General features: G+C 34.4%; 1 protein-coding gene across 1 annotated transcript; it reads left to right on the top strand.

The window, feature by feature from the left end:
• Positions 1-17,344: 17,344 nt before the first annotated feature.
• LOC116113192 (UDP-glucose flavonoid 3-O-glucosyltransferase 7-like) lies at positions 17,345-22,140 on the top strand. The gene is made up of 2 exons (XM_031399345.1): positions 17,345-17,495; positions 21,788-22,140. Exons 1-2 carry the CDS (start codon positions 17,345-17,347, stop codon positions 22,138-22,140), a joined length of 504 nt encoding a protein of 167 aa, XP_031255205.1.
• Positions 22,141-26,317: the final 4,177 nt, after the last annotated feature.

Genomic DNA, 26,317 nt, shown 5'->3' with positions numbered 1-26,317 from the left:
TTTTTGATATAGGAATAGGAAAATCGATAAATTATAAGGTTGATTTTTTATTTTTTATTTTTGATTTTTGATTTTTAACTATATACAATTACATTGTTGTTTTAATTAATGACCTTTCTGGCGATGTCCAAGATATATTTTAAATCAGTAATACTATTAGTCCCAAATGATATCCCAAAATTTTCATTCCCAAATGACGTGTTATGTCATGTGACCCCTTTCAATATGAGTCTCCATATAAGGGGATCTAGATCAACTTGCAGATAAATTAGGGGTATACATGGAATTTGACCCCTTTCAATAAATTTTCATGCCTTCTAAAGTTAAGAAGCTCTAATACTCTATCCCACACTTTTTTTGTTTTTTTTTTTAAATAAGATTGAATTTGATATTATAGATTTTTTTAAAGGCCATTTCATAAGATTTAATTTGTTAATGAATTATAAGATATTTGAGAAAACCAATTGATATATTTCATTAACAATTTCTTGCATTTATATTATTGGAGTAAGATTATGTTTTTAATAATACTATGACTAATCAACAATTATTTATATTAACAAAACCGACCCACATTTACCTTTACTTCCATAAGCTGCCTGCCATTCATCTTTTTACTGTTGTTCTTGCTATCAAATGCATCTCTTTTGAACTCTTCCGTTGATCAGAGATTTCAAGGTAGTTGTTATGAATTAGTGTTTGCCTTGTGGGTTTTTAGTGTGATAAAATCTTGGGTTATATTTCTCCTTATTATTTTGTTCGGATAACCCAACTTATGTTCAACATCTTTCCTAAATGAAGGTGCATATTACTATTATCATACAACTTATCCTGATCATAAGCATTGTTTGTTTTTTTGTTTGGGTTGCCAGAAAGAAAAAAACCATTTTGCTTAAGCTTTGAAGACCCATCTACACTCAAACATTGGGCTGGGTAGTAGGCCTTTTATGGGCTTGGATAGAACCCTCCTTAAAAACCACTTGCCAAGGGAGGTGTCTAAGCCCTTTAATACCCATATGCCACCATTTTCCCTTTCAATGTGGGATCCTAACATTCTCCCACGCTTCGAGACCCAACGTCCACATTGACCCCTCTAGACGGCTTCACTCTGGGTGGCCTACTCTCTAGGTTGCCCCTTCATAGGTAACCCTTTCCTAGGTCGCCCCTTCCGAAACTCATTGGCCCACTCTGGATGCCTTCACTTGGGCAGCCTACTCTTTAGGTTGCCCCTTCCTAGGCCGCCCCTTCTAAAACATCGTTGGCCCATTTTGACGACTTCACTCTAATGACCTACTTTAGAGGTCGCCCTTTCCCAGGTAGCCCTTTCCTAGGTTGCCCCTTCTAGAACATGGGCTTGGGCAGAGTTTGGCTTTGATACCATTTGATAAAGACCCATCTAAAACTCAAACAATTGGGTTGAGCAGTGGGCCTTTTGTGACTTGAGTAGAGCTCTCATTGGAAATGGCTTGCCAAGGGAGGGTGTCCAAACCCTTTATAACCCATATGCCCACCCTTTTCCTTTCCAATATGGGATCCTAACAACTTTAAATCAAATCAAAGAAGAGGGAGATTTTTTTGGCAGGGCCATTGATATGCTTATATTTGGTGTGAAGTAGTTCATCTATTTGTATAGTAGCATCAGCACTTGTTTGCCCCTAATCACTAATCGAGTTCGAGTCGAGCTAGAAAATTTCTGCGCTCAGCGGCTCGGCTTGAACTCAAATCGCCCTATTGTAATCAAGCCGAGCTCGTTTAGCCGAAAACTTGGCTCGGCTTGGCTCGATTACAACTTATCCAACAATTATCGGAATTGGCAGATAATTTTTTACTGCCCATCATCAAATTAATGCCACGAGGCATTATGAGCAATATTGTACACACGAGATTCAGAAAAAAAAAAAACACATTCCCTTACATCTCAATAGAGTATAAACTGGTAACAAATTGACGTTTAAGTATATTGATATTAAACCTCGTGGAGAAGAAAAAATTCACATTATGAGGACGTGAATCTAAGCATGAAAGAAACATATATTAAAAATTATCAAATAAAGCACTATTGAGTTTTGACAGCACATCTTATTGATTCTGAAATTTCCCTCACTGGCCTTACTGGAAGTAAACATATAATAACAAATCTGATAGAATGTGTTGGGCACAACAAATAATAATTCTTGGGGTTATACAGATAAAACACATATTTAATTATCGAAATTACCATCAAACAGAAGGAAAACAGAAAAAAGATCTTCTCATCAGGAATACTTTCAGTGATAATTGAAAATTGGGTATTTTACTATTTCCAGTCCCCTTGCAATTCAACTTCCTCTCCATGACTTTTCTTGCACTGATAGTACAAAACTGTATATGCCATCACCCCAACATCTTAACTAGCCAGAGAGAATTCAATATAAGCAATCCAATTATCACTTCAACTGCTGCAAAATCTTTGAATTGAGAAACTTAAACCCCAGTAGAATATAAAAGAGAGAATTGTCATCACAAGATTAACAAGAAATCCATGCATTTCCATGCCCTTAACAATCTAGCCGCCTTTCCAAGCGCCTCGATCCATAGCTTTCTTCAAGCACCGAACAGCAAGAGCTAAAGTCCACACAACAGCCAAGTAATCATCAAAGCTGCAGCCGAAACCGATAGCAAAATTAAAAACTTTCAAAGCAAAAGGACTCTGAAAACTCATCGCGAGAGGAAGAGGAAGCAGAACTAATGCAAGGAAATGTAGCCAACACCAAAGAGTGTCAGGTAAAGCAAAGTAAGAAATGGTCTTTTGAATGAACTTGCCGCGGTCGAAAACAAGTCCTTTAAGGAGAAATTTTTGCCACTGTGTGTTGTTGCTGATGCTAAGATTGTGGCGGATGAGAAGAAGAAGGAGATGAAGGAGCTGATGACAAGGAAAATCCATTCAGTGCCAACAAGGATTCTTATATCTTTATGTGCTGCAACAAGAAGGTTTGCATTTGGGGTGTTGGGCCTAGCGAAAAGGACGAGGCTTTGGTCAGTTATCCATTTTGAGAGCAACGGTTTCATGGAGAAAAATATGAACAGAAAAGGAGAGAGTGACTGGAGGGTGAGCAAGGTGAAAGAGGCCATGAGCTTCCCATTTTTGTGGAAGATTTTGAGGGCTTCTCTGAGAATATCTACAAAACCAAGAAGAAAATGTGATGCCATTTCTGAGTATTGAAATTCTCTGAAACTTTTTGCACACACAATGAGCTAATTATACTGTTAGTGTTTGAATGAATCTACTCCTACACTGTGTGCATGAGGAAAAGTCTTGGTATTACCTGAGGAAGAACAGTCTTGGTGAAATTGTTGTCCAAGTGATGGGGCTACCAACAGCATGTACCTGAGGACGAAATTAAGTGACATAAATTAAAAGATGGATTAGAAGTCAAGGCAATTAGAGTATTGACTGGGTTGCTTTGTTTGTAAAGTATACCAGAGAATTAGAACTAGTCTATTAATGCTTCCTCACTATGGTCAATGCACACGTTTTATATCCTTGCATTTGAGAAAAAATTATATTATTTTTCAAACTTGAAGGGATTTTTGTTTATTTTAAATTTATTAACCCTTAAAGAAAAATACCTGACGATTAAGTGACATAAATTAAAAGATGGATTAGAAGTCTAGGCAATTGGCTTATTGACTGGGTTGCTTTCGTTTTGTCAAAGTGTAGCAGAGAAGATTAGAGCTAGACTATTAATTGCTTCTCTATGGTCAATGCACACGTTTTATATCTTGCATTTGAGAAAATCTTGCATGCATAAGATGTATATGCATTAGTCCAATAAGGATATATGTGCAAGTAACATGAGTTGATATGCACTCTCTTATTGGTTGAATGCACATTCATCCAATGTCCTACTTTTCCATCCAGAACAGGAAAACACTAGAAAACTAGTATATGTTTATACCTAACAAACAGGGCACAAGCTGCAATCAAATTTGGTTATTAGCATATTAGACTAAAAGAATGGACTTGCAATGAGAAACTATACTCTAAATTACACTAAGAACTTAGTTTAATTTTGTGGGTATCAATTAAAATCATATATCTTTCATGGTAAAAAAAAAAAAAAAAATGAACTATTTCAAGTAAATTTATTTCCTACAAGTAGCTAAGAGAAATACAATAAAAAATTCCCCTGATGTTTTTGAAATAACAAAAATTTCACTGCCATTATTGAACTGTTAATGAGCTGTTAAAGTTTATACTCGTATGAGTTCATAAATATTATCAAATTACCCTTATACCATTTATTTTAACACCTAAAACCTAACGACAGGAAAATCTCTGTTATTTTTAAAACTTCAAGGGGACTTTTGATTTTTTATCACACCTTAGGGAGATTAATGTTATTAACCCTAAGGAAAATTACAATTTACATAAAGAAACAATACAAGAGATGAATATGGATCCTTGTTGTGAAGCGTTATATTTCCCACTTAAGTAGAATTTTACATCATTGAGTTACAGGCTCATAGCTATTTATAGATCCCAAATTAAACATCATTTTGAGGAAAAAAAAAAAATAAAGCCACTTGCTTTTACCCTGAATTTTAAGGGTATTCTAATAGACTTCCCTTTTTTTCCATGGACTAGCTTGTGTGCACCTTAACTAATCCTCTGGCACCTTAGAACTACCGACTGGGTCAAAGCTCTAGTGGCCACCCCTATTAAGAGTCGTGGGGACTCGAATTCGGGAAACTATGTTAGATCCTCCTCTTGTTCTTTTATTATAGACCTCAAATTAAACATCATTTTGAGTTTAAAAAAAAAAAAAAGGCAATTGCTTTTACCCTGAATTTTAAAGGTATTCTAATAAACTTTTTTTTTTTTTTTCCTTGGACCAGCTTGCACACACCTCAACTATTCTTCCGAGATCTTGGAACTATTGGTCGGGTAAGAGCTCCACTCCTACTAAGGGTCGTGAGGACTCAAACTTGAGAGACCATACTAGACCCTCCTCTTGCTCTTTTAACTTAGGAGACCATGTTAAATCATTCTTTGCTCTTTTACCATCAAACCACCCAGTGGTGGTTACATACTTCCCATTTGTAACTTCATAACATGAGAAAATTCAAAAAGACTCATTGTTAAAATACATAAATTCAGGACCAAATTCCACAAACAAGAACTTATTTTAATCATACTAAACTCTCATTAATAAAAGGAACTGTTGGCACTTTACTATAGCCTAAACCCTACTACAATTCCACTTCTTCTCCATGGTTTTCTTGCACTGGAAGTACAAAATTGTGTACGCCATGAATAAACACCTTAACCAGGCAGATATAATTTACCAGAACAAATCCAACTAAGGCTGTCAACCGAGCCGAGCAACTTGCGAGCCGGCTCGATTAAAACTCGTTTGAAGCTTGACTGGGCTCATTGAAATAATCAATTCAAGTTCGATTAGTATTCACCTTGGCTCGATAGGCTCGCAAGCCAAAGTTGACTCGCATAACTAAGGTGCTTTTAGATGCTTTTAGAAACTATAGGGGATCTAAATTTTTTTTTTCTAACTATAGACATTTATAAAACTAACAAATCAGACCCCAATATTAAAATTGGTAAAACACGATTCCTGAATCAGAAATTCAAAATTGATTTAACCCAAACACTTGACAACCCCATCGTTCTTGTAATCTCCATTTAGCTAAATCAGAAATTCCTAAATCAGTCATTGTTCTCGCCGTCAGAAGACACCAACACCACATGTACCTTTAATTCCGTAAGCTGCAGCCGTCGTTCATCTCTTTATTGTTGTTCTCGTCGTTAGACGACGNTACTGCTACAGCAAACAAAAGAACTTCCCCATTGCATTATTGACTTGGTTGACCTATTAAGAGAAGTAAGAATAACTTTAGCAAAGGTAAAAAGTAATAGACATAAATATTATATGGTTTAAAATAGTTGTCAGTACCCCTTGAACTTGAAGCTTGGGACAAGTTTGTTGCAAATCGAGCTCTTGAAGAGGGTTCAGTCATTTTGGACACAAAGGTTCGCTGCAAATAAAAAAATAGAAATCAGTTTTATAAGAGAAAATATGATGAAATTGACATTTTTTCTATTACCTTCTGCTTCTTCCTTTTATCTGCATTTGCTGGATATTTTTTGCAGGACCTTTTGTTATGCCCCAAGACACTGCAGACACTACACCTAAGTGTGGAGACCTTTTTAGATTTTGGCTCTTCATTTAGATCTCTCCTTCTTGATTTCGAAGGTCTGCCAACCTTGGGCTGCCTGTATGGTGGCCAAATATATTCATCACTTACCTCTGGCCAACTAGTCTTGTCGGGAACAGGGTGGACCATGTATGCATAAGTTTGTAGGTACATCGGAATTCTAAGCTTCGGATCAACATAATGGTCATAGTTGGAAATGTTTTTGTGTAATAAACAGGCAATATCATGAACACAAGGAATTCCCGATAGTTGCCACATCCCACAATCACACAGTTGCTTACCCAAAACCAGAACATGAGTTTTACTTGGATTTACATTCTCATCATCTACTTCAAACTCATCAGAACCAGGGTATCGGACTTTGACATTTCTAGCTGCCTCAATCATCTTGTTTATCTTTCTGTGAACTACTGGTGGAAGAGGTGTAATCCACTTTGTACCAGCTTTCAATCTACATTGTAACCACTTTCAATCTACATTGTAACCGCTTCATTACCCTACGTCGGTAAAGTTCCAGTAGACTGAGTATAGGAAGTTCCCTGTCTTCACCAAGCCATGAGTTGAAGCACTCACTCATATTGTTTGTTATGTGATCTGACTTTGTTGTTGTGTCAAACGCATGTTTGGACCATTGGTTTGGTTCATTTTCAAGCAACCATTTGTATGCACCCTCATCTACATCCTTGACATTTGCCATGGCTTTAATAAAATCAGGTCTGTTTGCAGCCTTACTNGGGTTGCCAAAACCTGAACCAAACCTACCCATGCACACCTCTACTTTAACTTATAAACTGTTTTCATTAATATATAGGGTTGGTTAATTTGTACCAATGTAAGAAATTCTAATACTCTAGGCCATACCTTCTCTTTGTTTGTACAAATTAAAAGCCATCTAATAAGATTTTTTAAGACAATTATAAGGATATAAGATATTTCATTAAGTATGCTGGGTCCATGGATACTCTTCAAGAGCTTCAAGATATAAGATATGTGAGGAAACAATAATCTTTTTAATTAATAATTTAAATTAATACTTCTTTTATCTTTTTCAAAAATCGTTCTAATAATACTATGAATAGTGGATAAAATAATTAAATTTCTTAATAAAAAAAAGTGTTCATAATATTTGTTGTCAGAATTTTCCTAATTTTTGTTATAATATTTGTCCATAATACTTATAGGGTATGACATATGAACGAGAGATTAATGTTGTTAATTTTGTTTTTCTTTTCTTTTTATTGTCTGCTGAGAAATATTTTTTTTAGTTTTGGTCTTGTGACTGTGAATCCTTGTTTGGTCTTTGATGTATAGTGACATTTTTCATTTTCATAATATTAAGCCATAACTTAAAAATTATTAAAAAAAAAATTGTGTAATCTTCCTATTCATAATAATTTGTAATATAAGAATAGGAATATATTATTGTATTTGTATAGTAATTTAAAGTTATAATATCCAAATAGCGATAAGTTTTATATGATTGTTAAAAAATCAACAATTTATTTTACGTGACCAATTTTAACTATCAAACACAAATCTCATTCATTCAATCTTTTAGCTATAAAATTTATATTTAGATTTGAAATATTTAAACTTCATATTAACTTATTAAGGTATTGGAAAAAACTATGTGTCATCACAATATACACATGCAACCTAAATAATTATTGTTGTGTGGTAAATCCAATGAGCATGGATTTATACCACGTGCTCCAAGGATTTGCTATTGCTCAACGGTCCTATGTCAGGTGTTAGCCTATCTTGAGCTAATTTCATTTAAAAGTTAAATGTTGTTTTTAAGTTAAACACAAGTTAAAGGTCCGCAACAAGTTAGACTTCACTTACAAGTTTGTTACACTCACAACTTATATAAACTCATTTTTTATCTGAAGGAGGGGACTCTCTCTCTTTTGGGACTCTCTCTCTTTTCTCTCATCCATGCCGAGACCTTTTTTTTTTCTTCTACACACATATCTCATTGAGAGAAGAGAGTTCATATTGGTTCATCATATTCTCCTTTGTAACCAGTTTGATTGTAAAACAAATACTAACAATAAGATAACAGTGGACATAGGTTTGATTTGAATTCGTCGAATCACTTTAAAAACCTCTTGGGTTCTTGCATTATGGATTTTTCAATCTATTCCTAGTTGGTTACTTATAATCACGTGTACATCCTACCCAATCTCGCCGTGATCGACTGGGTATATATCTCTGGTTGTTACAAGTTTTCATAACAACAATTATGAAATTGCCATTATAAATCGAAGACCTAGTATTTATTTCACTCAAGATTGGGTCTCGTGTTCTATTAATGGCTTGGTATTCATGTTTGACTGGATATGACTTTGTATTATGATTATGTGGAAGAACTGTAGGACAATCGAGGGAATTGTGTTGGGTAGCTGTAAAAGTATGTGTACAAGCTTGTATGTAACGAAGGACTACGCCATGTTTCCAGAGATGGGGTAGAGACCAAAATTTTCCAGAATACTATCTAGATTATTATGTAGTCACACACGAATAAACAAAATTTAAATAATTAATTTAATTAATAAAAATCTCCAAAATATTATACACTAGTTGAAAGTCTCGTGCGTTACGCTGGTTGCTTATAATATTGGTTTTGACACCACGTTTGTTTGAATAATTGGATGTTTCAATTAGTTGATATCTACTATTGAGGTACATACATTGTATAGGTATATCAAATTAAAGATTTTAATTACATATTGTTGATACATAAATTTGCACCAACCAAAGTGATCCGATCAACCTTGGCAGGATCGGAACCAATATGTGCATGATTACGGGTAATCAACGATGAAAAATAATGAATGCAATAATGTAAATAACAAAGAGATTTTTAAAGTGGTTCGGCAAGTTAGAACTTGAGCCTATGTCCACTGTTATCTTATTGCTTTTGAGAAGAACAATATAATTCCTAGGAAAATTGGGTTAGAACAATTGGCCCACCCCCCTGAAAACAAGTTATGATGGGTTTATATAGCACCCATTTTGATTACCTGTAACCACGCACATATCGGTTTCGATCCTGGCAAGGTCGATCGGATCACTCTGGTTAGTGCAGATTTTTATATCAACGTTTTGGCGCTAGAAGGAGGGTTTGATTTACACCAACTCTCCATGGATTTCCAGCAAGTCTCAACTTCTTCAGCAAATCCCAGCTTCTTTTCCTAGAATCACGTTATCAAATGTAAAAATATGAGCTAGATAAAGTTTGAATCTGGCTAAGTGGTAAACACAAGAATTGTAGCCCTTTGAATTATCTTTCCGAAAGTCTAAGAATCATCCAAATCTAAGGTCTACAGCTCAAGTTATCATTTAAATACTGAAGTCTATTCTGAATCAGAGCTCTCAGATCGAGTGGCCAGATCGCTCAGATTGTGCGCTTAGATCACTTTGATCTTCAGCTTCAGAACGTGTGGCCAGATCACTTAGATCGCGTGCTCGGATCTCTTAGAGTAGAAAGAGCTCGCTAGCTTTATAGCTCTTTAGCTCTCAAGCTCCCAAGCTATCGAACTCTCAAGCTAGCTCTCTAGCTCCCAAGCTATCGAGCTCTCAAACTAGCTCTTTAGCTCTCAAGCTCTTAAGCTCCCAAGCTGTCGAGCTCTAAAGCTCTTGAGCTCCCAAGCTATTGAGCTCTCAAGCTCCCGAGCTCCCAAGCTATCGAGCTCTCAAGCTCTCCATGCTTTTTGATTGAGCTAAGCTCTCAAATAAAGCTCTCCATGCTTTCTGATTGAGCTATGCTCTCAAATCAAGCTCTTTGTGCTTTTTTATCGAGCTACGCTCTCAGATCAAGTTATCCATGCTTTCTGATCAAGCTACGCTCTCAGATCAAGCTCTCCATGCTTTCTGATCGAGCTACACTCTCAGATCAAGCTCTCCATGTTTTCTGATCGAGCTACACTCTCATATCAAACTCTCCATGCTTTCTGATCAAGCAACGCTCTCAGATCAAGCTCTTAATGCTTTCTGATCTAGCAATGCTCCTAGATCAAGGTCTTCATGCTTTCTAATCAAGCAATGCTCTCATATCAGATCAAGCTTTCCATGCTTTCTGATTGAGCTATGCTCTCAGATCAAGCTCTCCATGCTTTCAGATCGAGCTACGCTTTCAGATCAAGCTCTCCATGCTTTCTGATCGAGTTATGCTCTCAAATCAAGCTCTCTATGCTTTTTGATCGAGCTACGCTCTCACATCAAGCTCTATATGCTTTCTGATAGAGCTACGCTCTCAGATCAGGCTCTCCATGCTTTCTGCTCGAACAACGCTCTCGGATCAATGTCTCTATGCTTTCTGATTGAGCAATGCTCTCAAATCAGATCAAGCTCTCCATGCTTTCTGATCGAGCTATGCTCTCAAATCAAGCTCTTCACGTTTTCTAATTGAACTCCTCGCACTCTTAGATCGAGCTCTTTATGCTCCCTGATTAAGCTCATAAGCTCGCTCATTCGCTTGAGATCACATGTTCAAGATCTCTCAGATCGAGCCAAGTATAACTCAAGTTCTTCAGTTCGAGGTTGCAACCTGTAGTGCGATAGCCATCCAGATCAAAGACATGAGTCTTTGAAATGCGATTACGCACTCCAAAAAATAGGGGGCTACTGTTGTGAGGTCAATTCGAAGAAGATAATTCCCTATTAGGAAAGAAGATATTAGATTGGCTCAATTTGGAAGGAAGATATTTAAATTGACTTAGACTCCAGTTAAGGTAGCCGAAGATTATGCAACTTCCTAATTCTACGTATTCGAATCTTATCTCAACTCTATCATGTAAATGAGTGCTATATAAACCCATCATAATTTGTTTTCAAGGGGGCGGGGCAATTGTTCTAAGCAAGTTTTCCTAGGAATTATACTGTTCTTTGTAAGCTCTCAAAAGTAATAAGATAACAGTGGACGTAGGCTCAAGTTCTAACTTGCCAAACCACTTTAAAAATCTCTTTGTTATTTACATTATTGCATTCATTATTTTTCATTGCTGATTACCCGTAATCACACACATCAATTCCGATCCCGCCAAGGTCGATTGGATCACTCTGGTTGGTGTAGATTTATGTATCAACACATATAGTTTTACATTATGATTTTATTGTGTGGTGTCATTTTTTTAGCATCAAAATGTATAACGTTTTAAAATAATGTCATTTCATACATTGTTTTAAATAACTTGTCATTTCTTTTAAGTGTGGTTTGACCATAATTAAATGGGCCTACAGTTATCCAAATTCATTGTATACTATATCAAATTAAAGCTCTATATGTCTAGTTTCCAAAGATTCAAACCAATCATCAATTGGATTTTTATTGAACAAATTATGGCCCATTTATTACTGACTATTTAGTGGAAACTGAGAAACAAAGGAAACCAAAATGTGTGTGATGATAAAATAAATGATTCGATAGCAGGTCTATAATTATACAAATTTAGCGTATAATATATGAAATTAAAGCTTTGTCTGTCTAGTTTTCAAATATTTAAACTTCTCATCAATTAGATTTTTATTGAGTAAGTTAAGGCTCATTTACTACTGATTATTCAGTGGGAACTGAGGAACAGGGGAAACTAAAATATGTGTGATGATAAAATAAATGGTTCGGCAGGGGCTCTACAATTATCCAAATCCATTGTATACTATATCAAATTAAAGCCCTGTCTGTCTAGTTTCCAAATATTCAAACTGCTCTTTAATTGAATTTTTATTGAGCAAGTTATAATAGATTTACTGCTAACTGTTTAGTGGAAATCAAGAAACTAGGGAAACCGAAATGTGTGTGATGATCAAATGAATGGTTAGATAATGGGTCTACAATTATCCAAATTCAGTGTATAATATGTCAAATCAAGCCCTGCTTGTCTAATTTCCAAAGATTCAAACGTTCGTCAATTTGATTTTTATTGAGCAAATTATGGCCAATTTACTACTAACTGTTATGTGGAAACTGAGAAACAGGGAAAATCGAAATGTGTGTGATGATAAAATGAATGGTTCAGAAATGGGTCTATAGTTATCCAAATTTAGTGTATAATATATCAAATTAAAATCACATCTGTCTAGTTTCCAAAGATTCAAACCGCTCATCAATTAGATTTTTATTGAGCAAGTTATGTTCAATTTACTACTGACTGTTCAGTGAAAATCGAGAAATGGGGGAAACCAAAATGTGCGTGATGATAAAATGAATGGTTCAGATGTAGGTCTACAGTTATCCAAATTTAGCGTATAATATATTAAATTAAAGCCCTATCTGTCTAGTTTCAAATTGTTTATCGATTGGAGTTTTATTGAGATAGTTGGTCAATTTACTACCGACTGCTCAGTAGAAATTGAGAAACGAGAGAAACCAAAATGTGAGTGATGATAAAATTAATGGTTCGACAGTAGGTATACAATTGTCCAAATTCAGCGTATAATATATCAAATTAAAGTCCTATTTGTTTAGTTTCCAAATATTCAAATAGTTCATGAATTTGATTTTTATTGAGCAAGTTATAGCAAATTTACTACTAATTGTTCAGTGGAAACTGAGAAACAGGAGAAACCGAAATATGTGTGATAATAAAATGAATGGTTCGGCAATGGGTTTACAATTATCCAAATTCAACATATAATATATCAAATTAGAACCCTGTCTGTCTAGTTTTCAAAGATTCAAACCACTCATCAATTGGATTTTTATTGAGCAAGTTATGGTCAATTTACTACTGATTGTTCAGTGGAAACCGAAAAATTGAGGAAACCGAAGTGTGTGTGATGATAAAATGAATGATTCGGATGTGGGTCTATAGTTATTCAAATTTAGCATATAATATATCAAATTAAAGTCTTGTCTGTCTAGTTTCCAAATATTCAAATCGCTCATCAATTGGAGTTTTATTGAGAAAGTTGGTCAATTTACTACTGTCTATTCAGTGAAAACTGAGAAATGGGAGAAACTAAAATGTGAGTGATGATAAAATTAATGGTTCGGCAGTGGGTCTACAATTATGCAAATTTAGCGTATAATATATCAAATTAAAGTCTTGTCTGTTTAGTTTCCAAATATTCAAATCGTTCGTCAATTAGATTTTTATTGAGCAAGTTATAGCAAAATTACTATTGACTGTTTAGTAGAAACTGAGAAACAGGGGAAATCAAAATGTGTGTGATGATAAAATGAATGGTTCAGCAGTGGGTCTACAGTTATCCAAATTTAACGTATAATATATCAAATTAAAGCACTGCCTGTCTAGTTTTCAAATATTTAAACTGCTCGTCAATTAGATTTTTATTGAGCAAGTTATGGTCAATTTACTACTAACTGTTCAGTGGAAACCGAGAAATAGGGGAAACCGAAATGTGTGTGATGATAAAATGAATGGTTCGACAGTGGGTCTACGATTATCGAAATTTAGCATATAATATATCAATCAAGCCTTGTCTGTCTAGTTTACTAAGATTCAAACCACTCGTCTATTAGATTTTTATTGAGCAAATTATGACCAATTTATTACTAACTGTTACAATTCTATAGTAAAATGAATAATGGTTCAGCATCTGGTCTCTTGTAATTCTATAGTACAATCTTCCTTTGATATGTTTATTGACCGTACTTTGTTCGGCAAGTTCCTTGTAGCAATTATGATAAATAGCATGAAATAAACTTTTCATATAGTATTAACTAAAAAGGACATTACATTATTACAATTGTTAATGGATAATGTTCGACAAATGGTCTATTGTAATTGTATTGTATAATCTAAATAGCTTTGCATCTCGACTCTTATAATTAAACAGAATGGTTTGGCAAGTGACTACAGTTATAGAATACAATCGTCAACAACATTATGATAAAAATGTTTCGGCACAAGCATCAGCAAATAGCAACAAAACCATTGATCATAATTGTTCACCACATAAATTTTTTCAGTACAACAGTTGACAAATAAATTGTTCATAATGGTCCGCCTATGTCTCCTTATAACTTGTTATAATTGAATAACAAAATTACCGATTTGGCAAATTGATCTAACAATTTTGTAAGGGGATGTACAATTCACCATTTGGACTAAAACAATGAAATAGTCAAAAACATACAATAACTTACATACCCTTTAAAAAAAAACAAAAAAACAAAAGAAAACAAAACTATATACCAAACATGATAAGCAATTGAACAGGAATATAACAATACAATAGCGAATAAATTCCAAGCAATTAAATAAGCGTAGTCAAATGAATATATTACCTTCAATAGCACCTAATTTCCAACTACAACAACTAATTTTATGTTCCAACCAAAAGTTTATAACTACATGAAATCAAAATAAAAAGTTTAACAATAAATTGGAAAAATCAAAAGAAAACAATTACAAATAAGAATTAAAAATTGAGTACCTCTTTTTGGCAGATAAATTATGTAACAAAATATATATATATATATATATATATTATAACTAATACAATGTATTTTTTCACATTCACGAAAATCAATAATACACTTTATCAATCCGTTTATATTCATATCTATTCATGCATCTAAATTCATTAAAAACAATAAATATGAATGTGAAGTGTTTATATTTATCCCATTAAACATTAAACAAATGTATAACCATCAAAACATTTAATGTGAATGGAAAGTGTTTCTACAAAACATTGAATGCATGTAGTTATATCAAATAGCCTAGACCAATAACATGCATTAATTATAGTCTAAACCAATAACATGCTGACACTTGCCGTAATTATAAAGTTATATGTGGTGTCCAAATAGCAAGTCCTTAAGGATTATAGAGTATATAGATTATTGACAAATACAAGTTACGGTTAATATAGCTCTCATGTTAAAAGTACAATTATAAAAACTTGTTTATAAAATGTATACGAAATAATTAAATATGTTTGGTCTTGGTCTTGGTCTTGGTCTCGGTCTCGGTCTCGCTGTCAGTGTCATTATTTAAATAATATTTTTATCAACTGCTAAAGATCCAGATCTAATTACAATTTAATTGATGTCAGACTTTGATAGGGTCAAACAATCAATAATATTATTGGATTTTTGGCAATATTTTTTTTTTTTAAATTGTCAAGACGGATCAAGTCAAAACGTGAGTGCTTTAAACTTTTAAAAAGCCTTTTAGATAATAAAAAATTGATTTTATATTTAAGTGTTCGAATAAAATTGCTCATTTTTGTTTCAGAAAACACTTAAAATGTGATCTCATTTTTGAACTTGTTTAAAATGTGCTCTTATTCAGATCATATATACTACCCACATACTTTATAAAATATTATGTACTTTTAGAAACTTTTATTTATTTATTTATTATTTTATAAAAAACACTAAAAACACATTTTAAACAAGTTCAAAAGGCACGCAACTTTTTTTTTTAATTATATGCTCCAATTTAATTATGATTTATTACAGTATGATAAATTTAAATTTTCAACCCAATTTAATTATGTTAAACTCAACCTGGTTCTGAGTTTCTAACCCACTTTTGAAATTAAATCCAATAATTATTTTATATTTAATTAAAGTTAGTGATTGATGAACACACTTGCTTTTCTCTACCATTTTCCAAGAAAGTAAAAGACTAAAATGGGCTCATTTCCCACTTACTAGTTACTAGCTTTTTATCTCTTCGAAGGGAATATTAAAATTATTAATATACCACTTCTTTAAAATGTTCTCATTTTTATTCTTTTTTTTTTTAATAAAAAAATAAAATATTCCCCCATTAGGGTTAATATTCCACCATTTTCAAAGTTGGGATCAATTCTTGAACCATAAACATTTTAAAGAATTTAGATATAATTCAAACAGATAAATATTAGTGATTTTTTTTCTTTTGATGACTAAGGTGTCCAAGTCAGTTTGCGCATACCTCGACTAATCTATCGAAATCCTGAAGTTAACAGTCGAATAAATTCTCTTAGTAGTCACTATTATTAGCAACTTAAATAGATCAAATTTAAAATATATAATGTGATAAAGGCATCTAATGCTTTGATTCTTTCAACTGACCTTTCCTCGCTATCACCAACCTTGTTATGGTAATGAAACCTTATAATAATGAGGGGCAATAAAATATATATATAAAAAAAAAAGAATCTCATTAATTAAAAATACCTAATATGTCACCATCCAACTTTCATATATAGTGGAATTCAACACACCCATTGTTAAAAAAACCCCACTTAAACTTTAACCCAAATTATTAAAAATAAAAATTTCATCTTAAAATCTCAAAATTTTTAAAAATAATAATAATATGAAATGTTATTCTGATTCTACTATATTCAACACAAAATGGTATAATATATATATGTGTGTGTGTAAAAAATTAAAAAAAAAAAATTACAATTATTAAACTGTAACTTCCTGCATGTCAATGCCATTTTCTGTTCTAATTGAATGTCGTTTTCTACACTCGCAGTAAAAAATCGTGGTTACCGTAAAACTCCACAGCATCTCAATCCCGTACAAACAAATTAACCCCATTTTCTCCCAACTCCCCATCAACACCGTCCACTTCATCTTACTCAAATTCTGCTCGTCCATTATTAACCTCTGCCATCCCCACCCGATCAAACCCGAAACAAAAATAAACCAACCCGACAACAACCACCCGCATGCTCTCCTCCCCTTCATAAGATCCGACCCGACTCTGATAGCGTCGAACCCGAATCTTTCTTCCAATATCGATGCGACCAACCCGACACCCGAAATTGCCATTAAGTAAACCTCGAAAACTGACCCGATTACCCATATTAAAAAACCCGACCGGGGTGTGGTACCCATCATGATGATTAGATAAAAGATCACCTGCGAGTACAACACCAACACAGCGTAGATGCAAATCGACGTGACCAACGGCCGTTTCCACGTCAGCTTAATGTGGGAACCGGCTGTGAGGAGGCTGAAGCGCTTGCCGTGAACAGAGGAATGCGCGGAGTGGACGGCGGACACAGCTGCAATGAGAGAGAGGACATAGCACGGGAGGAAATAAGACAATCGGAGGTGTAGAAGAGACAAAGCGTCGGCGCGTGACTCCTTCCAGAGATGACGCCCCTCGAAGCGCGTGGGGGCTAACTGGGCCAGCGCTTCGAGATTGTAGACATGGGCCTTGATGGGTTGGGCGGAAACGGAGGCGGAGAAGAGGAGGAAGGAGAGGGGGAGGGTGGTGAGGGTAAAAATGGAAAGAAAGATCTGTTTGTTTACCGGAAAAATTTCGAAGGAATTGAAGAGAATCTTGAGGCAAAACAAGAGGGTGTTATTTTCTTGGGAAAGTAAATTGATGTTGTTGTTGTTGTCGTTGTCGTCTTCGCCTCGTTCGGACATCCTCCTTTGATGATAGCAATGAATGATCGTCCTTCCTTTTTGGTGGTGGGTATTTTAGTTGGATTGAGTTGTTGGTGCCGTGGTGGTGACGATGGTGTATATCTCAAGTTATTTTTGAATTTTTTAAAGTTATGCTAACCTGGGAAACTGGGTCGTCTCGTTCTGAATTTGTTTTGTTCCATAATTGGAATTCCCCAAAATGCCCTTTTTTATTGCATGATTAAATTCTTTGTCAATCAACATTTATGCTTATTCGCATGCCATCAATTAATCACGACACGCGTTTATATGTATATGTTAAATAGGAAAATGTTTTTAGTATAATCGACGCATATATAACCCGTCAATGAGAGGATGCCACGACAACGTATGTATAATATATATATTTTAAATATTGTCTTGTTTATAATCAGTTATCCAAGTCTACCTATGATTCGTATTAGTATATTAATATAAACTACCTAGGGTCTGTTTAAGAGTTTTATGGTAACGGTTATGAGGGTAAACCATCATAGGTTCGTAGCAGTTTTGAGGAGTTTTTAGTAGCGGTTTTTAAAACACCCAACCTATGCTTAGGAGTTTATTTTCTAACGGTTCTGACAGTTTTCAAAATGATAAATTTACAGATATACCTATAAAAATACCCCAACTTCAACCAATATTTGAGAGTTTTTTTTTTTTCAATTACCAATACTTAGTATCAAAGTTCCTTCCGAGTTTAATTTATTTGTAAGTTCTTTCATTGTATATTATTTAATTCATCACACAATGATTCGAAATCTGTCATTTTAAGAGAATAAATATGCTGCCACAATATTGAACTTCGCAAATTATCAATATAACAGCCGCAACATCATTTCTAAAAAATAGTTTTTTGTTCTTTTCTTCAATCAGTGAAGCAAAGCCATAAAAAATAATCTTTATTTAACAAACTAATAAGGATTCAATCAATCACCTAAACGCAAATAGAAAGAATCAAATAGAGGAAAAACCATCTAATTTTATAAAACAACCGATAAAAAAATGCAATTAAATTGTATACAGCATGTAGAGGAGTTTACCAGATTAAAAGAACAAAAAGTTTAAGGGGAAAATGAAGAAGAAAGAAAGAAAAACCTTCATATCTCTAATGAAGGATTAGAAAGCCTAAGATGAAAGATTCAAAAGCATTATAACAGTCATCTAAAAGTTGAAGATTGAATGGGGTTTGAAGAAATTTTTAAACCAGCAAAGAGATTATTATTTATGAATAATAGTGGAAAAAGGTTTTTTTGGGATAAAATTTTTAAACCAGTCAAAACACCCTAATTTTGGGTGTTTTATAAACACCTCAAAAATGCATTATACTGGTTTTGAGGAGTTTTTAAACTTGTCAAAACTGGTCCATAAAAAATCTGGCAAATAATAGTTTTTAAACACCTTAAAACTAGTCTAATTAAAAATTCCTCAAAACCAGTGAAAAACAAACAGACCCTTAAAATTTCAATTTGTATAATAGGAATTATGACTTTATTAATTTGGGAATGTTTAAATTTAGTATCTCTACTTGTTAAAACCATTGATATAGTAGACACTTGGAATACTTTTAGTTTCATTAAATATATACTTTATTGAAGCATTAATTAGCCACCACATTTTATTTTTTGACCCTTTATGAAAACATTAGATTTGGGCAACAATCTTTAATTAATACTTGTTGACTTGAGCTTGTGACCTTTTGAAGAATTCTTCTCTTAATTTAATTTTCTTTTTTTTAGCAGGACCCCCTATGTTTGGCCTTAGCCGTATGTTTGGTCTTTTTTGTAGTAAGCACATTCTGGTTTCAGAAATACGATCGTAACCTTCATTTTTTTTATGTAACATTAGATCATTTTACAATATTTAAGTTTGTAAAGAAACGATGTCTTTACTAGTTATCTAAATTAATCAATCTAACATTCAAAATCTGTCAACAATGTTGAGAAACTAATATATTTTTTTAGGTTAAATTAATGAGTTGTTGATATATTTGAAGGTTGAATTGATGATATTTTCAAAAGAAACGGGTGCTTAGTACAAAAATTGTCAAATTCACAAGAGTTAGGATCACATTTCTAAGATCAGCGGATGTTCACTACAAAAAAAGCCAAACACACGGGGGTTAAGGAGTATTTTTGAAACTAACAGATGCTTACTAAAAAAAGCCAAGCACACCAAAGTTTACTATAAACACCCCACATAATTAATGTCAAACGTTAGTCTATTTGTCAATTCATCACATGAGTTAATATAAACCTTTCATTTTGCTGTCAATCCAATTTATGGTAAAAAGACTTTATCTTCATTGTCTGATTGCATACAATGAATGGTTAACACAATAAGTCACATACAGAGGCATTTTCTTGATAAAAATGTTGAAATTTTGATGTAAAAGCAAAATAGAATTTGTAACCGAAAACCTAACTTAATATAGAACGTCAAACTTGTATAGTAAGAAAAAACTTATAAAAGTCCAAAATTTATCTTTATTTATTATAAATTTCACGTTAAGTGTTAGGAAAAATTCGTTTATTACAAGTTTCACGTTAAATGTTATCAATTGCTATTTAACCTGTGTGGATTGGATGAAAAAACCCTTTAGCCATTGTGGTTTTTTCTTTTCTCATAAAATTCTCTTTCATTTGTTTTATTGGTTTAACTTTTTTTCAAAAACAAAAAAGATAATTCTTTAATCAAAACGTCCCATAAATTTTATCAAGATCACGCTTATATATCAAATATCGTTAAATTTATTGGTTGTCGCTTGACAAGGACTATAGTGTTACTAAAAATTATATTGGACGAAAAATTATTTTCCTTAAAAAAAAAAAAAAAAAGACCATTGCTGACTTGCTAAATATGACCTCTATTTAAAATTACTGTTCAGTTTCGGCTCATCCAACCCATCTACCTAGTAATCCTGCGATATTTACAAAGAGGGCCTTGCAGAACAAAGCTTGAACCCTTTTTGGCAGAAGCCCAAACAAGAGACACAAAAATGTCAAACACTTTAATATACGATAAAAACAAGGCACTATCAACCAAATCATTTGGTGCATGGAACCCATTAACAATTTTTGCAATGCTTGCAGAATGTTGCCGGGTTTCTTGGCAGCTTGTACTTATACCTGAACGATAAAAGTAAACAGGAGATTCCGGGATGCTCTTATATTCATCAATAGCATCAACTGGTATAGTCCAAGGCTCCAAGATAAAGGATAGTTTGACCATATGCAAAATCAAGAACAGTTGCAATCACAGATAACAATTCATATTCAGTTTACTTCAAAATGACAGAAAGCGAGCCAGCATACCGGTGTTGTCCTCAAAAGGGATAACAATACATAGATAATTTCAGATGAAGTTTGCAGTGCATGACTAAAATGATCAATCCTAACAATAGCAAGATAATGCTTATATTGGTAAAACCTAAGTTTTTAATAAAGAGTAAATGACACTAAACTCTGGGAGCATCCCAAAAGAAAGAGCTGCAATGGCTGTGCAATAGAACCCCACACTGTTATCTTTCCCTTCATGTTGCAAGGTCATATTCGACCGTTATTAAAAATCTCAAAGGCTCTTACACACCATGGTGTTAAAATTACCATCTCAGCACTCCATCAAATACACCCTCTATCCTCCCTCACATAGCTGATTACCCACAAATCCATCTCGCCAGAATCCCATTTCCATCAATCAATGGTCTCCCAGAAGGTCGTGAGAACACCGCCTAACTCCCTTCAGTGGATTTTCTAGTTCCCTTTTTAAACGTGACAAAGGAACTCCAGCAATCATTCAAAAATGTCCTTTAGGAAATGAATGGGAGTCATTGTCGCCCAATTTGGGTAATCTCAGACTTTTTCTTAGGTTGGACTCTTATGAATTTGACAGTCCTAGAGTTGTCTTCCATGGGATGGGAGCATTATCAAAGGCATAAGCTACACCGCCTCCTAGACGTTGATTGTGACCCAATTCAATTGCCAGAGGCACAACTAAAATTTACATTGACCCAATCAGACTTGCCAGAACACTACAGATTCTTAGATGATGATAGTCCTTTCTCACAATTCTTGGCTGACTCTGGGAATCTGATGTTGAAAGTTGGGGTGTAATGCTGAACAGTTTTGCTGAATTGGAGGACTGTCACTTTTTTTTTGAGCACTTCTACAAAAATAGAGCTAAAGCATGGTGTGTACTGTGTAGGACCTGCCTTCCTATATGATGAGATCAATGGCAACCGTTCCAAATCCTTATCATTTATTGATTACTTAGATTGGCCTGATGACCGTGTTACAAAACCAGCATCAGTAATCTATATATCATTTGGTCCACAAGCACACTTGTGTAATGCTGACATTGATGAAATTGGTTATGGGTTGGAGCTGTCTGGTCATGATTTTTTGTGGGTGGTCAAGTCAAAAACATGGCGCCTTCCAAATGGGCTGGAAGAGAAAGTGAAAGGAAACGGGTTGATTGTAAAGGATTGGGCGGAGCAGAGACAGGTATTAGCTCACCCTGCAGTTGGAGATTTCCTGAGCCATTGTGGTTGGAACTAGGTTTTGTAGAGCCTATCAATGGGAGTTCTTGCATTACCCTTGAATGCCAAACGACCACTGAACGCAAAACACGTTGTAGATGAGTTGAATGCAGGATTGAGGGTTGAAATAAGAGGATCATCAGGATGGGCAACATGATCGATACGACGGCAGACAATAAGCAATGGAGTGAGAGAATTAATTGGAGAAAGTGGGAAGAAAGTGATGGGCGAAGGCTGAGGAGTTGGGCAGAGCAGCAAGGAGGTCTGTAAAAGAAGGTGGGACTTCTTATGACAGCATGATTGAGCTGATAGACAAACTCTCTGCCAGACCTACAAAAGTTACAAGTTAGATTTCTGAAGCAAAAGATCTATTTCAGCTATTAGTAGTCCAGTTTTAGCATTTTTTCAATTTTCCATTTGCATGCCTATGGGAGGATTGAAGGGGCAAATTTTGCCATCTATCAAAAAAAGCACTATCTCTATAGTCGCCCCTCAACACGTTCTTAAACACCCTTGTCGCACTAGCCTGTATTAGTTTTCTTTTTTACTTTATTTTATTAAGCACTGTTTATCCTATCAAGCAATTAATCCAATCTTTCAATGTTCTAATAACAACATCAACAAACAAGAGACATCAACGAGATCCATGCAGCGGATAACCTTAATGTATTAAAAGACTAAAAAGCTATACCAGACTAAACCAATCAAGCCAGAACAAGATTAGGAGCGCAGACAAATTATCAGTGTGGAAATGTTTAGTTAAAAAACATGCAATTTTCCAGCTTGATGAAACTATATGTCTTAAAAGTAAAAAGTAATACCAAAATGCACCCTTGATTGGTAATATAGGAGTTTATCAGAGGACAGAAATACACCTCAATTACCAAATATACTTTCTTTGCAGAAAAGTGTAGCATCTCAAAGTTAAGTTTTCAAAAAACTATGGAAAATCCAAAGCAACTCAAAGCATCTTCCCAAAATTCTTTGCTGATGTAAGGTTCAGGGTCAGGGAAAAGGATAGCAATACACCTGAACCTCTGAAATAGATAAAATTGTTCTAATTTCTATATGTGTCATATCGGCTTTAAATGGACAAAAATATAAGTAAAGTTTGCGAAAACTTCTCCTAATGAAATTTGGCATGTCAAATACATAAAGGCACAACATCTGTGGTTACAATGTCACACATAGGGGTGAAATTAAGTTGAGTTGAGTCGAGTATCTGATAAATCGAACTTGACTCGATCGCTACAGTACCAAGTTCGAGTTCAAGTTCGAGATTGAGCCTAAGAAATCAAGTTCGAACTTGCACTCGATACTTGAAATTGGAAATCGAGTTCCAATTCGAGTTCGTATAATCGAGTTTTATTCGAGTTTTAATCAAGTTCGAGTTCAAACTCGATTTCGAGCTCATCTAACAAGGGTGGATTTGCAAATTTTATAACTTTTAAATTATATATGACCCCTATCACTTTAAAAACCATCAACTTAACCATCGAGCTTAGAAATACTCGTGATCATATCAAGTCGAGTTCTACTGTGATTTAACTCGACTCGACTAATGCCAAGTCGAGTTCGAGCCAACATCGAGTTGAGTTCGAGTAGCTCGCGAGCGGCTCGACTCGATTTTCATCCCTAGTCACACATCATATAAACAATTTGAAGATACACCAACGTTAACTTAAAATATATGCATCACCTTAAGAGTGCTAAGTAGATCCTATATAGTTTTCACACGCTAAGTAGATCCTGTGGTTGTTATACCAGAAGAATAACATGTAGTCATAGTTTAGTATATATGTCTAATATTATAAATGAACAAACATACACATCTAAAGCCGTTTCATCATGTCTATATTTTGAACAGTTGACATGTCCATGTCCTAACTTGACACTTGTGTCTGTATCTACAAATTATGGACATTGGAATAATTTCATCTCATAACTACACTGCCTTGACTGGAAATTTCTTAGTACTTTCCTTCCCCATCATTATCCATCAAAGTTCCTAAAGAAACATATCGACCAAACGATCCCCAAGAATGGAATCCACTTGGTTAATACAACAACTCATAATCAAATTAAACTCTGATCGGATAATAAGAAAGGTAAAGGGAAAAAAGAAAACACTCTTAAAAGATACAACATGCCGAAATGGGTTAACAAAAGCAATTTCTTGCAATTCCACAATCCAAAAAGACGAGACTTTATTCAGTATGAATCTAGTTTTGTGGTAGCGTATTAATCCTATTAGCCACATTTTTAGAGCAATGAAATGAGACTTGGAGTTTGGTCCATCCACTAGGCAACTCTAACCTCTATTAAAACTGGACACTAGTTCACACTGGCTATTACTTGCAGTAAAGGCAATGAATTATTTATGAACATAAATTATTTGAAAAATGATACTCACAGACTTTTTAAGTTACCATATGGTCAACCCATTCACAAAAGAAGTTTCCAGACTACAAAGCCAACAATATTCCAGACAGGCAGAAGACCAACTTAATATCAAACAAAGATCCCTGCTAATCTAGAAAACCTCTTGCTCAATCAACCATAAATTACCAATACTTCCCATGGCTATATTAGAATACAGCAGAACCATTAACAGATCCATCACGACATGACGCTATCTTAATTCAAGGTTAATATTCTCAAGTCTTCCATACTCAGAATAGAAAGGTCTAACATGATTTTTCCCCCTATGTACAAAGGCACATCAGCCTTGTAAGATAAAAAAATAAATAATCCTCCATACTTACCTATAAATTCGAATCCCCAAAAAGATACAAAACCATCATTAATAACTAATTGGTGTCAACTTAAAGCGTTTAAAAAATACTTGATGCAAGACCATGTCCAACCGCATTAATCTCAGGCCATCTACCATCATTTCATTTTCTATACCGATGACCAACACACCGACACCGAACCATTTAAGAGGCAGAATCCAACTCCATTCCCACATAAACATGATTATTTATTCTTCCTAACAATCAAAAGGTATATATTATCAATAAATCTAACCCACCAAGCATCAGCGAAAACACCCTATATATTGCCATTACTTTTATTTCTAACAATTAAAGGGCGCAAAAAATAATAATAATAATAATAAAAATTAAAACACAAGAAAAACAAGTAAAAATCAAATTAAACATTCAGGGAGAACAAGTTTAGAGCTTTAAATCTAATCAACAACTCGGGCAATTATTCATTATTTTAAAAATGTTGAAACTATACATTGCAAAACCTAAATCCCGTACCATTTATTGATAATAATAATACTAATAATAATAATTAAAAAAAAAAGCTCAAAATTTTCATTAAACTTACAAAATCTAGCAAACCCTCGTACGACAAGTCGGACACGCAGCCACCTTAACGAGCCACGTGTCCACACACTTCCTATGAAAAACATGCCCACAGTCGACGAGAGCCCGACACCACTGACCTTGTTTAAACCCCTCCAAACAAACCACGCATTCGCCGTCGCTCTCAACCTCCGATCGTTTCGAAAACCTGAACTGGGGGAGCCTCTTGAGGCCGCTGGGGGAGAACCCATCAGAGAGATCGGCGAGGTGGCGGTGATGGTGGTGGTGACGGTGGAGAGAGGTCAACAGGAGAGGAATTAGGAGGAGAGAAGCAAGGCCGAGGAGGAGGAAGAAGAAGGAGGTAATGAGAGTCATAATTATAGCCTTCAAAAGGATAGAGAGGAGAGCCGTGTTGGGTTTCGGTGGCGGCGACTGCGGCCGCGGCCGCAGGTCTTGGCGGCGGTGCGACGTAGGCATGGTGGCGGTTTCTTTAAATCGCAGATAACGCGTTCGATAAAAAGCTCAAGAGAAAATCGAAGAAAATAAAAAAGCGTCTCGTGTTTTATGCAATTGCGTGTATCGTTTGTTGTGGACCACAAATTTATGTAATATAAATGGCGGTTTTGATATTTATTTATTTATAGGTTTTCGAACTATAATATGGGTAAATACTAAATAGAAGATTAATAGTAATATATTGTCACTTTAAAAAAAAAAATAATAATAAAAATAAATAAAAATAAAAATAATAATATATATATTGTTAGTTTTTCAAACACCCCTGAGATTTTAGTGACAAACAAGGAGAATCAAATGTTTTAGAATGAAACACTTACACTCTTTATAGTTTAGGAATTAAACGTTTACACCTAATTTGGC

The sequence above is a fragment of the Pistacia vera genome, unplaced genomic scaffold (assembly GCF_008641045.1).
Source record: "Pistacia vera cultivar Batoury unplaced genomic scaffold, PisVer_v2 Contig674, whole genome shotgun sequence".
In the NCBI taxonomy this organism is placed as follows: domain Eukaryota; kingdom Viridiplantae; phylum Streptophyta; class Magnoliopsida; order Sapindales; family Anacardiaceae; genus Pistacia; species Pistacia vera.
The sequence above is the reverse complement of the archived record's forward strand: the minus strand, read 5'-3'. Positions and strand labels throughout refer to the sequence as shown.

What these genes read in the sequence shown, in the direction of transcription:
- LOC116113192 (XM_031399345.1), top strand. Translation starts at nt 17,345, where the DNA reads ATGGGCCTTGATGGGTTGGGCGGAAACGGAGGCGGAGAAGAGGAGGAA. An exon ending in TCTTGAGGCAAAACAAGAGG is followed by an intron (nt 17,496 to 21,787) that starts GTGTTATTTTCT and finishes TGTACTGTGTAG; the next exon opens with GACCTGCCTTCCTATATGAT.